The 14,896-nt window shown below is 40.2% G+C and overlaps 1 protein-coding gene across 6 annotated transcripts in view; it reads left to right on the forward strand.

Moving 5' to 3' along the window:
• SMAP1 (small ArfGAP 1) overlaps window positions 1-14,896 on the forward strand; it is a 192,442-nt gene that overhangs the window by 113,851 nt on the left and 63,695 nt on the right. For 5 of the 6 annotated variants that reach the window (XM_010371535.2, XM_030928337.1, XM_010371506.2 and 2 more), the window contains one exon: window positions 7,768-7,848. The exons of the other annotated variant lie outside the window; for it this stretch is intronic. In XM_010371535.2, coding sequence (XP_010369837.1) covers window positions 7,768-7,848 — 81 coding nt within the window. The remainder of the gene's footprint in view (window positions 1-7,767; window positions 7,849-14,896) is intronic. 6 annotated transcript variants of the gene reach the window in all.

Below are 14,896 nucleotides of genomic sequence, written 5' to 3' on the forward strand. Positions count from 1 at the left end.
TTGAGAGTTTTAATTTCTTTTGACTCTTTACCTATTTTTTTTTTTTTTTGTTACATTGGCCTTAATGAATTAGTTCCAGGCATTCTTTCAACTATCATTTTTTCCCATAGACATGGGATAAATGATAAATGGTTGGCTAGATGTGTGGTATACGAAGACAAGATATAGCCCCTGCCCTCCAGGAGCTTACAGTCTAAGGCAAGAAAACAGATAACTATATAGCAGTTTATAATACAATGTATTATGGGCTGTGATTGAAGTACGCTTACTGTACTGCAGTTAATACAGGAGGCATCCTTTTGATGCATCTTATGCTCTGAATAAGCATTAGATACAAGGAAGGATTAAGAAGAATTCCAAATAGGGAAACTAGCCTGTGAAAAAACATATGGGCAAAGTAGAGTGTTTGGGGAGTTGCAAAGCAGAATGGCATAACTGAAATATGAGTAGAACGGCCAGGCTCCTCTGTTTCTCATGAAGGAGCCTTCTCGTGAGCCCACTGAAGGAGTTTGATTCTGAAGGCTCGGGCACTTTAATGACGAGTTTTAAGCATTGGGGGGCGAGTGTGACAGGATCAGATTTTCATGTTGTAACACTACAGGCTCCATGGGGAGTGAATTTTGTGGTGATGGGTGAGGAAAAGAGTTAACCTATTATTCTAATCCAGGTGTAAAATGAGGGGGACATGCTTCAAAGTAGTAACAGGGAATGTAAAAGAGAATGTAATTTTTGAAATTTATTTATTTATTTTTTGAGATGGAGTCTTGCTCTGTTGCCAGGCTGAACTGCAGTGGTGCAATCTGGGCTCACTGCAACCTCCATCTCCAGGTTCAAGCGATTCTCCTGCCTCAACCTCATGAGTAGCTGGGACTACAGGTGTGCACCACCACGCCCAGCTAATTTTTGTATTTTTAGTAGAGACGGGATTTTGCCATGTTGGCCAGGATGGTCTCGATCTCTTGGCCTTGTGATCTGCCCACCTCGGACTCCCAAAGTGTTGGGATTACAGGTGTAAGCCACCGTGCCCGGCCAAGAGAGTGTAATTTTGAGAGGTCTTAAGAAGGTACAGTCCATGGAGTTTAGTAATTGATGTCTTGTGGAGGTGCTTTGGGAAGCCTTGTGACTTCCAGCTTCTATCTTGAGCATCTTAGTAGATGATGGTGCCAATTAGTGAGATAAGGATACAAGCTGAAAAGAAGGAACAGGTTTGAGCAGAAAAGGAAAGAGGTGAATTAAAAGTTGGATGTGTTAAGTATGAGGTCACTGTGAAACATTGAGGTTATTTAGTAGGTGGTTGGATATACAGGTCTAGGTCCAGGGAAAAGAAAAGGGGAGGCGAGTAGTGAGAGAGAGAGAGAGCGCTTAAAAATTTGTGAAACTATGTCTTTTATTTGTTTGTTTGTTGATTGATTGATTTATTTATTTGAGACGGAGTTTCGCTCTTGCCCAGTTTGGAGTACAATGGTGCAATCTCGGCTTATTGCAGCCTCCCACTGCAACCTCTGCCTCCTGGGTTCAAGCAATTCTCCTGCCTCAGCCTCCTGAGTAGCTGGGATTACAGTCATGTGCCACCACACATGACTAATTATGTAATTTTAGTAGAGATAGGGTTTCTCCATGTTGGTCAAGCTGGTCCCGAACTCCCGACCTCAAGTGATCCACCCACCTCAGCCTCCCAAAGTGCTGGGATTATAGGGGTGAGCCACCGCACCTAGCCCTATGTCTTTATTTAAATAACTCAAGTATACTTTGATTATAATGAACCCAGTATGTACTTACCTCCGTCTTATTGGACTTGAATGTTTAACCAGTTTTCTTGCACAGGAGGTCAGCTGTTTCACTATGTCACTTGTGCATTTAACCACCAGGTTTCAAGAACTACTATTTTAAAATACAAAACACTGCAGTATTTTGTTCTTGCTGAGAAAATAGTTTAAAACAAATTAGGTTTTCACAGTACTCTTAGATCTTTTAGCAGCTTTTGATTCTATGGATGGGAGTCATCTGTGGGTCAAACTGCATGATAAGTTTAGAGCCCATTCTGTTAATATTACTTCAAAGCCTGTCTCCTAATACCACTGCCAGAATCAGAGTAGGTGACAGCTGTATTTTTATTATATTTAATATACTTTAAGTTCTAGGATACATGTGCACAACATGCAGGTTTGATGCATAGGTATACATGTGCCATATTGGTTTGCTGCACCCATCAACTCGTCATTTACATTAGGTATTTCTCTTAATGCTATCCCTCCCCCAACCTCCCAACCCCCGACAGACCCAGTGTGTGATGTTCCCTGCCCTGTGTCCAAGTGATCTCATTATTCAGTTCTCACCTGTGAGTGAGAACATGCGGTGTTTGGTTTTCTGTCCTTGTGATAGTTTGCTGAGGATGATGGTTTCTAGCTTCATCCATGTCCCTGCAAAGGACATGAACTCATCGTTTTTTATGGCTGTGTAGTATTCCATGGTGTATGTGTGCCACATTTTCTTAATCCAGTCTATCATTGCCTCCTGGGTTCAAGCGACATTTGGGTTGGTTCCAAGTCTTTGCTATTGTGAATAGTGCGGCAATAAACATACGTGTGCATGTGTCTTGACAGCTGTATTTTTACAGCTGAATTCCAGTGTTAAAGAGTATCAAGTCATGCTCTCCCTCTAGTAAATGTAGCTAGCAAATTTGATTTGTTTTTAGTGCCCACCAGTCGCGGTGATTAGGAAGTCAAACTTCTCATGATGCAATGGCCTTCTTGAGAAATAACTGTCTTCACCTGTGCTGGCTGCTCTAACAATATACCATAGATTGAGTAGCTTATAAACAACAAAAATTTACTTCTCACAGTTCCAGAGGCTGGAAAGACAAAGATCAAGTCTCCTGCAGATTCTGTGTCTCAGGAAGGGTCCACTTTCTAGTTCTTAAAACAGTGCATCTTTGTGCCCTCATATAGTGGGAAAGGGCCGGAAATCTCTCTGGGGCCTTTTTAATAAGGGTGTGAATCCTATTCATGAAGGTTTCATCCTCATGACTTAATCACTTCCCAAAGCCTCACCTCCTAATAATATCACATTGGGGATTAGGTTTTAACATGTGAATTTTAGGATGGACACAAACATTCAAACCATAGCAATGACTAATACCTCTGAGAGGTTCGGAAGCAACTCATTCTCAACATATTTTTCTTTTCTTTTTTTTTTTGAGACAGAGTTTGCTCCTGTCGCCCAGGCTGGAGTGCAGTGGTATAGTCTCAGCTCACTGCAACCTCTGCCTCCTAGGTTCAAGTGATTCTCCTGCCTCAGCCTCCCAAGTAGCCGGGATTACAGGCGCCTGCCACCATGCCCAGCTAATTTTTGTATTTTTAGTAGAGACAGGGTTTCACCATGTTGATCAGGCTGGTCTCGAACTTCTGATCTCAGGTGATCCGACTGCCTCGGCCTCCTGAAGTGCTGGGATTACAGGCATGAGCCACCATGCCTGGCCTCTTTCTCAGCATATTACTGAAACTGTTCTATCACATTGCTTTCTGCACCATAGTTTACTAAGAATGTATAGAAAATATTTTATATATAAAATTTTTCACATCCTATTTATTCTTTACTTATAAAATGGGGATAATATTTCTAACTTCATAAAGTTGTTATGAGGATTAAAAGAGCCAGAACAGTGTCTGTCACGTCGTAAGGGTTCAGAACGTATTAGCTGTTACTGTAAGGAATAATAACAGCAATAATAAATAGCAAAGCTTCAGTGGACCACAGTGAGTAGTGAGACTTCCAAGTTTGGGCTCCATAGTCCCTCAGTCCTACCACTAGCTTTGATTAACTGTGTTGCTTTGGGCATTACTTCTTTTTTGTTTCTTCATTTGTAAGATGACAGTAGGTAAAGTTTTTATTGCAGAAAATTGTTGCAAAGATTACATTAGACAGTAAGGTACTTATCAACTGGCCCATGAGAGGCACTTAATAAGTGGTAGTTGTGGGCCGGGCACGGTGGCTCACGCCTATAATCCCAGCACTTTGGGAGGCTGAGGCAGGCGGATCACGAGGTCAGGAGATTGAGACCATTCTGGCTAGCACAGTGAAACCCCGTCTCTACTGAAAATACAAAAAATTAGCCAGGCATGGTGGCAGGTGCCTGTAGTCCCAGGTACTTGGGAGGCTGAGGCAGGATAATGGTGTGAACCTGGGAGGCGGAGCTTACAGTGAGCCGAGATTGTACCACTGCACTCCAGCCTGGGTGACAGAGTGAGACTCCATCTCAAAAAAAAAAAAAGTGATAGTTGTGTTTTGGAAATGAAGGTTTTGATTTGGGAAATGGTTGAGTCAGCAATAGGTAATGTTTCTAGTTATCCTTAAAGGGTTAGATCTTCCTTATTTCCAGTGTAAAGCCCAGGCACTTGAGTAGATATGAAGATCTTTTTTGAGAGTTATCCCAACTTTCTAGTCTCTTCTGTCTGTGCTAGACTTATGTTAATATCCTTAATGTTCAAGGGAAAATGTCACTTTTGACATATGCTCTTCTGGTAACTAAAGCATATAGATTCTTCAGGTTTTAGCACAAGTTCAACTTTATGTTGACTTTTATCCTGTTCCTGAAAAACATTATTAAAACGTAATTTTAAATAATCCTAGTCTAAAGGAGCCTGAGATACAAACTGTCCAGATTCTGGAAATTCTATCCATGTATTCTCCTTTTGTTGCAAAGCAATATACCAATAATTTGTTAGCTTTGTCCTCTATTTAAATGCTTTCACTAATTGGTGAATTACTATTACAACACTCATTGCCTTTTATTAACGGGTAATAAAACAAAAGGTTGAAAAGAGAAATCCATTAGAATTTCCCTGTTCTTAAAATTGCAGTTGAAGACGTTGCTTATTCATGACCCAAATATAAAGATCTTTGCTATGAATTTCTTTTAAAATTTTGAACTAAGATGAAAGTTTTTCCTTTCCTCTTTTTAAAATCACACAACAGGCTGGGCGCGGTGGCTCAAGCCTGTAATCCCAGCACTTTGGGAGGCCGAGACGGGCGGATCATGAGGTCAGGAGATCGAGACCATCCTGGCTAATACGGTGAAACCCCGTCTCTACTAAAAAATACAAAAAACTAGCCGGGCGACGAGGTGGGCACCTGTAGTCCCAGCTACTCGGGAGGCTGAGACAGGAGAATGGCGTGAACCCGGGAGGCGGAGCTTGCAGTGAGCTGAGATCCGGCCACTGCACTCCAGCCTGGGCGGCAGAGCAAGACTCCGTCTCAAAAAAAAAAAAAAAAAAAAATCACACAACAAACACTAAAATTTTAATGTGCTATATTTGTGTAGTGCTTTATAGTTTGCAGAGTTGCTTTCTAGGTTCTTAATGCCTTTCATTTTTTCTTTTTAGTGCTGAAATGCACATTAAATATATATCTAGTTTAATACTTACAAGACTATCACTGTGTAATGTATATTGAAACTCAACGTTATTACCAGTTTGAAAGCTCCCATGTGACTGTTCCTAAATAACCTCATCCCTTCTCCTTAAAGGTAATGAACATCCTGATTTTTATCATCATCGTCTTTATTTTTTGCTTTTTGAAATAGTTTTATACTAGTGTGTACCCTCTCCAACATCATACTTTTGCCTGTTTTTGAACTTTATATGAATGTTGCAAAGCACTTTGAACTTTTATTATTTCTTTCACATTATGGCCTAGGAGTTGCCAGTATTATCTTTCCTGATTGACAAATGGCGGATTTAGACCGACAGAGGTTGCATCAGGCACCATTTTAAAGGCATAGGTACAAATGCAGCCTTTAGGTATTTTGAGTAAGTTCTGCATGTTTATCATGCTCCCTTCCCTAGGTTCATCAGTTTGTCTTTTCTTTTTTTGCTGTCAAGAAACTAAGGGCCAGATTAGTGTTTAGTTGCAGTAGACTTTCAGTTCTCAGTTTCTAGTCATCTCTTTCCTCTGAATGCCTTATGAATGCTCTTTGTTTAACCTCTTTTCATTTTCCTCTTTTGGCGCTTAAGATTTATTGTTGATACTTTTAATCGTTAAGTTTTTAACATTATATCTAATCCTTATTGGAAATGCAAATTGTGACTATCATAATGCCATTTATACTTTACCTCTACTGCCTTACACTAGTTAGTTGGCTGTGGTCCCCAAGCACTATCTTGAACATTCTTTTTCTCATGAGAAAATCACTGTATTTGCCCCTGTTTTTGAAGCAGAATCTGTGATGATAGACTGAAGTATCAGGGGAACCCACCCCAATATTTCAACGTAGGTTCTTTCTCTTTTTCCCTAAGTGTCAGCCGGCCTGAGAAATAAAGAGAAAGAGTACAAAGAGAGGAATTTTACAGCTAGGCCGCCAGGGGTGACATCATACATCATGGTAGGACAGTGATGCCCACCTGAGCCACAAAACCAGCAGGTTTTTATTAAGGACTTCAGAAGGGGAGGAGGTGTACAAACAGGGAGTAGGTCACAAAGATCACATACTTGAAAGGACAAAAAGGAGAACAAAGATCACATGCTTCTGAGGCCAATAAAGATCACAAGGCAAAGGTCAAAATCAAAAACTCCTGGTAAGGGTCTATGTTCAGCTGTGCACATGTTGTCTTGATAAACATCTTAAACAACAGAAAACAGGGTTTGAGAGCAGAGAACCAGTCTGACCTCAAATTTATCAGACAGTGGTTTTTTCCCCACCCTAATAAGCCTGAGGGTACTGCAGGAGACCAGGGCATATTTCAGTCCTTATCTCAACTGCATAAGACAGACACTCCCAGAGGGGCTGTTTATAGACCTCCCCCCAGGAATGCAATTCTCTTCCTAGAGTATTAATATCAATATTCCTTGCTAGGAAAAGAATTCAGTGATCTCTTCCCAGCTTGCACGTCTGTTTATAGGCTCTCTGCAAGAAGAAAATTACGACTTTTTTTGCCCGACCCGACAGGCGCTCAGACCTTATGGTTGTCTTCCCTTGTTCCCTAAAATCGCTGTTATTCTGTTCTTTTTCAAGGTGCACTGATTTTATATTGTTCAGACACACATGTTTTACGATCAATTTGTACAGTTAACGCAGTCATCACAGTGGACCTGAGGTGATGTACATCCTCAGCTTACGAAGATAACAGGATTAAGAGATTAAAGTAAGACAGGTGTAAGAAATTATAAGAGTATTATTAGGGAAGTGATAAATGTCCATGAAGTCTTCACAATTTATGTTCCTCTGCCGTAGCTCCAGCTTGTCCCTCCGTTCGGGGTCCCTGACTTCCTGCAACACTGAAGATATTTTGTGATTAAAAAAAATGGATTTTATAGTCTTCCCCTTATATTTACCTATTATAATTTATCTTTGTGTAATAAAGAAGTCTGTCCTATCACTTAGTTTTTTTTTTCTCATTCATAATTCAACTGCATGATTGCTGTTAGGAAGTCGAACCTAATAGAAGGATATAGTGAGAATTTATTGAATGGAGAGCTCATTCATTTAAAAAAACACAAAACAAACCCTAATATATCAAAGAAGTTCTAAATTGTCTTAACTCTGTGCCTCTGTCTTAATTTTTTAACAGATATTCTTTGCTGTCATCAGCATATAACCTCAATGAGAATATGAATTTGCTATGTTTATTTACTATTATATTTCAGTAGCACACAGATATTGTAATTACTGAATATTTCTACCTTTTTTAAATGATGACTCTAATAAAAATGAGTCAAAAGTTGCCATTTTTTAAAAAAGTAAACTTATCAAAACTTTGGGCTGTGTTTTAGAAAGAAAAGGAAAAAAAAAAGGAAGAGAAAAAGAGAGAAAAGGAGCCAGAAAAACCGGCAAAACCACTTACAACTGAAAAGGTAAAATTCTTTTTTTAAATTATTTTATTTTATTATTTTATTTTATTTTTTTATTATACTTTAAGTTCTAGAGTACATGTGCACAACGTGCAGGTTTGTTACGTATGTATACATGTGCCATATTGGTGTGCTGCACCCATTAACTTGTCATTTACATTAGGTATATCTCCTAATGCTATCCCTCCCCGCTTCCCCCACCTCACAACAGGCCCTGGTGTGTGATGTTCCCCTTCCTGTGTCCAAGTGTTCTCATTGTTTAATTCCCACCTATGAGTGAGAATGTACAGTGTTTGGTTTTCTGTCCTTGCGATAGTTTGCTGAGAATGATGGTTTCCAGCTGCATCCATGTCCCTACAAAGGACATGAACTCATCCTTTTTTATGGCTGCATAGTATTCCATGATGTGTATGTGCCACTTTTCTTAATCCAGTCTGTCATTGATGGACATTTGGGTTAGTTCCAAGTCTTTGCTATTGTGAATAGTGCCACAATAAACATATGTGTGCGTGTGTCTTTATAGCAGCATGATTTATAATCCTTTGGGTATATACCTAGTAATGGCATGGCAGGGTCAAATGGTATTTCTAGTTCTAGATCCTTGAGGAATCGCCACACTGTCTTCCACAATGGTTGAACTAGTTTACAATCCCACCAACAGTGTAAAAGTGTTCCTATGTCTCCACATCCTGTCCAGCACCTGTTGTTTCCTGACTTTTTAATGATCGCCATTCTAACTGGTGTGAGATGGTATCTCATTGTGGTTTTGATTTACATTTCTCTGATGGCTAGTGATGATGAACATTTTTTCATGTGTCTGTTGGCTGCATAAATGCAGTGTCTTCTTTTGAGAAGTGCTGTTCGTATCCTTTGCCCACTTTTTGATGGGGTTGTTTGTTTCTTGTAAATTTGTTTAAGTTCTTTGTAGGTTCTGGATATTAGCCCTTTGTCAGATGAGTAGATTGCAGAAATGTTCTCCCATTCTGTAGGTTGCCTGTTCACTCTGATGGTAGTTTCTTTTGCTGTGCAGCTCTTTAGTTTAATTAGATCCCATTTGTCAATTTTGGCTTTTGTTGCCATTGCTTGTGGTGTTTTAGACATGAAGTCCTTGCCCATGCCTATGTCCTACATGGTATCGCCTAGGTTTTCTTCTAGGGTTTTTATGGTTTTAGGTCTAACATTTAAGTCTGTAATCCATCTTGAATGAATTTTTTTATAGGGTGTAAGAAGGGATCCAGTTTCAGCTTTCTATTTATAGCTAGACAGTTTTCCCAGCAACATTTATTAAATAGGCAATCCTTTCCCCATTTCTTGTTTTTGTCAGGTTTGTCAAAGATCAGATGGTTGTAGATGTGTGGTATTATTTCTGAGGACTCTGTTGTGTTCTATTGGTCTGTATCTCTGTTTTGGTTACTGTAGCCTTGTAATACAGTTTGAAGTCAGGTAGCATGATGCCTCCAGCTTTGTTCTTTTGGCTTAGGATTTTCTTGACAATGCGGGCTCTTTTTTGGTTCCATATGAACTTTAAAGTAGTTTTTTTCCAATTCTGTGAAGAAAGTCATTGGTAGCTTAATGGGGATGGCATTGAATCTATAAATTACCTTGGGCAGTATGGGCATTTTCACGATATTGATTCTTCCTGTCAATGAGCATGAAATGTTCTTCCATTTGTTTGTGTCCTTTTTTATTTCATTGAGCAGTGGTTTGTAGTTCTCCTTGAAGAGGTCCTTTACATCCCTTGTAAGTTGGCTTCCTAGGTATTTTATTCTCTTTGTAACAATTGTGAATGGGAGTTCACTCATGATTTGGCTCTCTGTTTTTCTGTTATTGGTGTGTAAGAATGCTAGTGACTTTTGCACATGATTTTGTATCCTGAGACTTTGCTGAAGTTGCTTATCAGCTTAAGGAGATTTGGGGCTGAGACGATGGGGTTTTCTAAATATGCAGTCATGTCATGTGCAAACAGGGACAGTTTGACTTCCTCTTTTCCTAATTGAATACCCTTTATTTCTTTCTGTTGCCTGATTGCTCTAGCCAGAACTTCCAAGACTATGTTGAATAGGAGTGGTGAGAGAGGGCATCCCTGTCTTATGCCAGTTTTCAAGTGGAATGCTTCCAGTTTCTCCCCATTCAGTATGATATTGGCTGTGGGTTTGTCATAAATAGCTCTTATTATTTTGAGATACATTCCATGAATACCGAATTTATTGAGAGTTTTTAGCATGAAGGGCTGTTGAATTTTGTCAAAGGCCTTTTCTACATCTATTGAGATAATCATGTGGTTTTTGTCTTTGGTTCTGTTTATATGCTGGATTACGTTTATTGATTTGCGTATGTTGAACCAGCCTTGCATCCCAGGAATGAAGCCCACTTCCTGGGATAAGCTTTTTGATCCTTGTGGATAAGCTTTTTGATGTACTGCTGAATTCAGTTTGCCAGTATTTTATTGAAGATTTTTGCATCAATGTTCATCAGGGATATTGGTCTAAAATTCTCTTTTTTTTGTTGTGTCTCTGCGAGGCTTTGGTATCAGGATGATGTTGGCCTCATAAAATGAGTTAGGGAGGATTCCCTCTTTTTCTGTTGATTGGAATAATTTCAGAAGGAATGGTACCAGCTCCTCCTTGTACCTCTGGTAGAATTTGGCTGTGAATCTGTCTGGTCCTGGACTTTTTTTGGTTGGTAGGCTATTAATTATTGCCTCACTTTCAGAGGCTGTTAACTGGTCTATTCAGAGATTGAACTTCTTCCTGGTTTCGTGTTGGGAGAGTGTATGTGTCCCGGAATTTATCCGTTTCTTCTAGGTTTTCCTAGTGTATTTGCATAGAGGTGTTTATAGTATTCTCTGATGGTAGTTTGTATTTTTGTGGGGCCGGTGGTGACATCCCCTTTATCATTTTTTATTGCGTCTATTTGATTCTTCTCTCTTTTCTTCTTTATTAGTCTTGCTAGCAGTCTATCAATTTTGTTGATCTTTTCAAAAAACCAGCTCCTGGATTCATTGATTTTTTTGGAGGGTTTTTTGTGTCTCTATCTCCTTCAGTTCTGCTCTGATCTTAGTTATTTCTTGCCTTCTGCTAGCTTTTGAATGTGTTTGCTCTTGCTTCTCTAGTTCTTTTAATTGTGACGTTAGGGTGTCAATTTTAGATCTTTCCTGCTTTCTCTTGTGGCCATTTAGTGCTATAAATTTCCCTCCACACAGTGCCTTAAATGTGTCCCAGAGATTCTGGTATGTTGTATCTTTGTTCTCATTGGTTTCAAAGAACATCTTTATTTCTGCCTTCATTTTGTTATGTACCCAGTAGTTATTCAGGAGCAGGTTGTTCAGTTTCCATGTAGTTGAGTGGTTTTGAGTGAGTATCTTAATCTTGAATTTTAGTTTGATTGCACTGTGGTCTGAGAGACAGTTTGTTATAATTTCTATTCTTTTACGTTTGCTGAGGAGCGCCTTACTTCTAACTGTGTGGTCAGTTTTGGAATATGTGCGATGTGCTGAGAATAATGTATATTCTGTCGATTTGGGGTGGAGAGTTCTGTAGATGTCTATTAGGTCAGCTTGGTGCAGAGTTGAGTTCAATTCCTGGATATCCTTGTTAACTTTCTGTCTCGTTGATTTGTCTAATGTTGACAGCGGGGTGTTAAAGTCTCCCATTATTATTGTATGGGAGTCGAAGTCTCTTGTAATTCTCTAAGGGCTTGCTTTATGAATCTAGGTGCCCCTGAATTTGGTGCAATATATTTAGGATAGTTAGCTCTTTTTGTGAATTGATCCCTTTACCATTATGTAATGGCCTTCTTGTCTCTTTTGATCTTGTTGGTTTAAAGTCTGTTTTATCAGAGACTAGGATGCAACCCCTGCCTTTTTTTGTTTTCCATTTGCTTGATAGATCTTCCTCCATCCCTTTATTTAGAGCCTATGTGTGTCTCTGCGTGTGAGATGGGTTTCCTGGATACAGCAAATTGATGGGTCTTGACTCTGTATCCCATTTGGCAGTCTGTGTCTTTTAGTTGGAGCATTTAGCCTGTTTATGTTTAAGGTTAATATTGTTATGTGTGAACTTAATCCTGTTATTATGTTAGCTGGTTATTTTGCTCGTTAGTTGATGCAGTTTCTTCCTAGCATCAATAGCCTTTACATTTTGGCATGTTTTTGTAGTGGCTGGTACTGGTTGTTCCTTTCCATGTTTAGTGCTTCCTTCAGGAGCTCTTGTAGGGCAGGCCTGGTGGTGACAAAATCTCTCAGCATTTGCTTGTCTGTAAAGGATTTTATTTCTCCTTCACTTATGAAACTGGATTTGGCTGGATATGAAATTCTGGGTTGAAAATTCTTTTCTTTAAGAATGTTGAAAATTGGCCCCCACTGTCTTCTGGCTTGTAGAGTTTCTGCTGAGAGATCCGCTGTTAGTCTGGTGGACTTCCCTTTATGGGTAACCCGACCTTTCTCTCTGGCTGCCCTTAACATTTTTTCCTTCACTTCAACTTTGGTGAATCTGACAGTTATGTGTGTTGGAGTTGCTCTTCTCGAGGAGTATCTTTGTGGTATTCTCTGTATTTCCTGAATTTGAATGTTAGTCTGCCTTGCTAGGTTGGGGAAGTTCTCCTGGATAATGCCCTGCAGAATGTTTTCCAACTTGGTTCCATTCTCCCCGTCACTTTCAGGTACACCACTCAGACGTAGATTTGATCTTTTCACATAGTCCCATATTTCTTGGAGGCTTTGTTCATTTCTTTTTACTCTTTTTTCTGTAAACTTCTCTTCTTGCTTCATTTCAGTCATTTGATCTTCAATCACTGATACCCTTTCTTCCAGTTGATCGAGTCGGTTACTGAATCTTGTGCATTTGTCACATAGTTCTTGTGTCATGGTTTTCATCTCTATCAGGTCGTTTAAAGATTTCTCTGCATTGGTTATTCTAGTTAGCCATTCGTCAAATCTTTTTTCAAGGTTTTTAGTTTCTTTGCACTGGGTTCGTAATTCCTCCTTTAACTCAGAGAAGTCTGATTGTCTGAAATGTTCTTCTCTCAAATCGTCAAAGTCATTCTCTGTCCAGCTTTGTTCCATTGCTGGAGAGGAGCTGCATTCCTTTGGAGGGGGAGAGGTGCTCTGATTTTTAGAATTTCCAGCTTTTCTGTACTGCTTTTTCCCCATCTTTGTGGTTTTATCTACCTTTGGTCTTTGATGATGGTGATGTACAGATAGGGTTTTGGTGTGGATGTCCTTTCTGTTTGTTTTTCCTTCTAACAGTCAGGACCCTCAGCTGCAGGTCAGTTGGAGTTTGCTTGAGGTCCCCTCCAGACCCTGTTTGCCTGGGTATCAGCAGCAGAAACTGCAGAAGAGTGAATATTGCTAAACAGCAAATGTTGCTGTCTGATCGTTCCTCTGGAAGGTTTGTCTCAGGGGTGTACCCAGCCGTGTGAGGTGTGAGGTGTCAGTCTGCCCCTAGTTGGGGGGATGTCTCCCAGTTAGGCTACTCAGGAGTCAGGGACCCACTTGAGCAGACAGTCTGTCCGTTCTCAGGTCTCAAACTCTGTGCTGGGAAAACCACTGCTCTCTTCAAAGCTGTCAGACAGGGACATTTATATCTGCAGAGGTTTCTGCTGCCTTTTGTTTGGCTATGCCCTGTCCCCAGAGGTGCAGTCTACAGAGGCAGGCAGTCCTCCTTGAACTGGCGTGGGCTCCACCCAGTTCGAGCTTCCCAGCCGCTTTGTTTACCTACTTAAGCCTCAGCAATGGTGGGCACCCCTCCCCCAGTCTCACTGCTGCCTTGCAGTTAGATCTCAGACTGCTGTGCTAGCTGTGCTAGCAACCAGGGAGGCTCCGTGGGCGTGGGACCCTCCGAGCCTGGTGCGGGATATAATCTCCTGGTGTGCCGTTTGCTAAGACTCTTGGTAAAGCCTGTATTAGGGTGGGAGTGACCCGATTTTCCAGGTGTTGTGTTCATGCCCCAGTGAGATGAACCCGGTACCTCAGTTGGAAATGCAGAAATCACCCGTCTTCTGTGTCACTCATGCTGGGAGCTGGAGGCTGGAGCTGTTCCTATTCGGCCATCTTGGCATGGATCTCAGTTTCTTTTTTTTTTTAAATCTATTAGGATTACCATTTTATTTGTATACTTACATATTAGTGACTTTCTGGATATGTATAATATGTAAATAATCATTATTTTCAACAAGCAATTGTTGAGTGCATGCTGTGTGCTCAGCTTGTCCTTCTAGCTTGTCCCTATATTATTTGTCATCAGTTATCTATATGTGTGGGTGTAAATTATCTGAGTTCCTTGGAGGCAGGTATTCTCCTGTGAATGACATAGAGAATGGTGTTTTTAGCTGTCATACACAGACTTAGAAGACTTAGAATTTTAGAGAATGAAGAGACGTAAATGAAAGGAGCTTCAGAAAAGACTCTGTGCTTAAGGTTAGCCTTTGAGCTACCTCTTAAATCATAGGTAGGATTAAGGTGGAAGACAGGGGTACATGTTTAAGAGAACAGCCTAAAGAATGCATGAAAAGTGTAAATAAAATATGTTTAGAAAAATAGTGAATTTTAAGAAAAGGATTTGTCTGTATATAGAAAGTAGTGAAAAATAAGACCAGAGTGGTAGATTCAACTCAAATTGTAAATGTTTATTCTTCTGGGGGGAGGAAAGGCTGTGAGCAGCACTTCAAGTTCTAAAGCACATGGTACTCCTAATTCAGAAGGGGTTTTTGAAGATTATTTTAGCAGGGATATGCAGGATAGATGTGATTACGTGAAGCAGAGGTAGTGAGAAAGTTGTACTTTGTAAAGGGATTGGTTAAATATTCATGGTGGCTTGGCTTTGAATGCATTTCATCATAAGAGCATGGAATCATACTAAGAGAATTGTCAGTAAAGGGAGCATCCTTGATTTTAGTTGTTGAAATTTTAAAAATCTGGCCGGGCGCGGTGGCTCAAGCCTGTAATCCCAGCACTTTGGGAGGCCGACACGGGCGGATCACGAGGTCAGGAGATCGAGACCATCCTGGCTAACACGGTGAAACCCCGTCTCTACTAAAAATACAAAAAAAACTA

The sequence above is a fragment of the Rhinopithecus roxellana genome, chromosome 4, assembly GCF_007565055.1.
Source record: "Rhinopithecus roxellana isolate Shanxi Qingling chromosome 4, ASM756505v1, whole genome shotgun sequence".
Lineage (NCBI taxonomy): Eukaryota > Metazoa > Chordata > Mammalia > Primates > Cercopithecidae > Rhinopithecus > Rhinopithecus roxellana.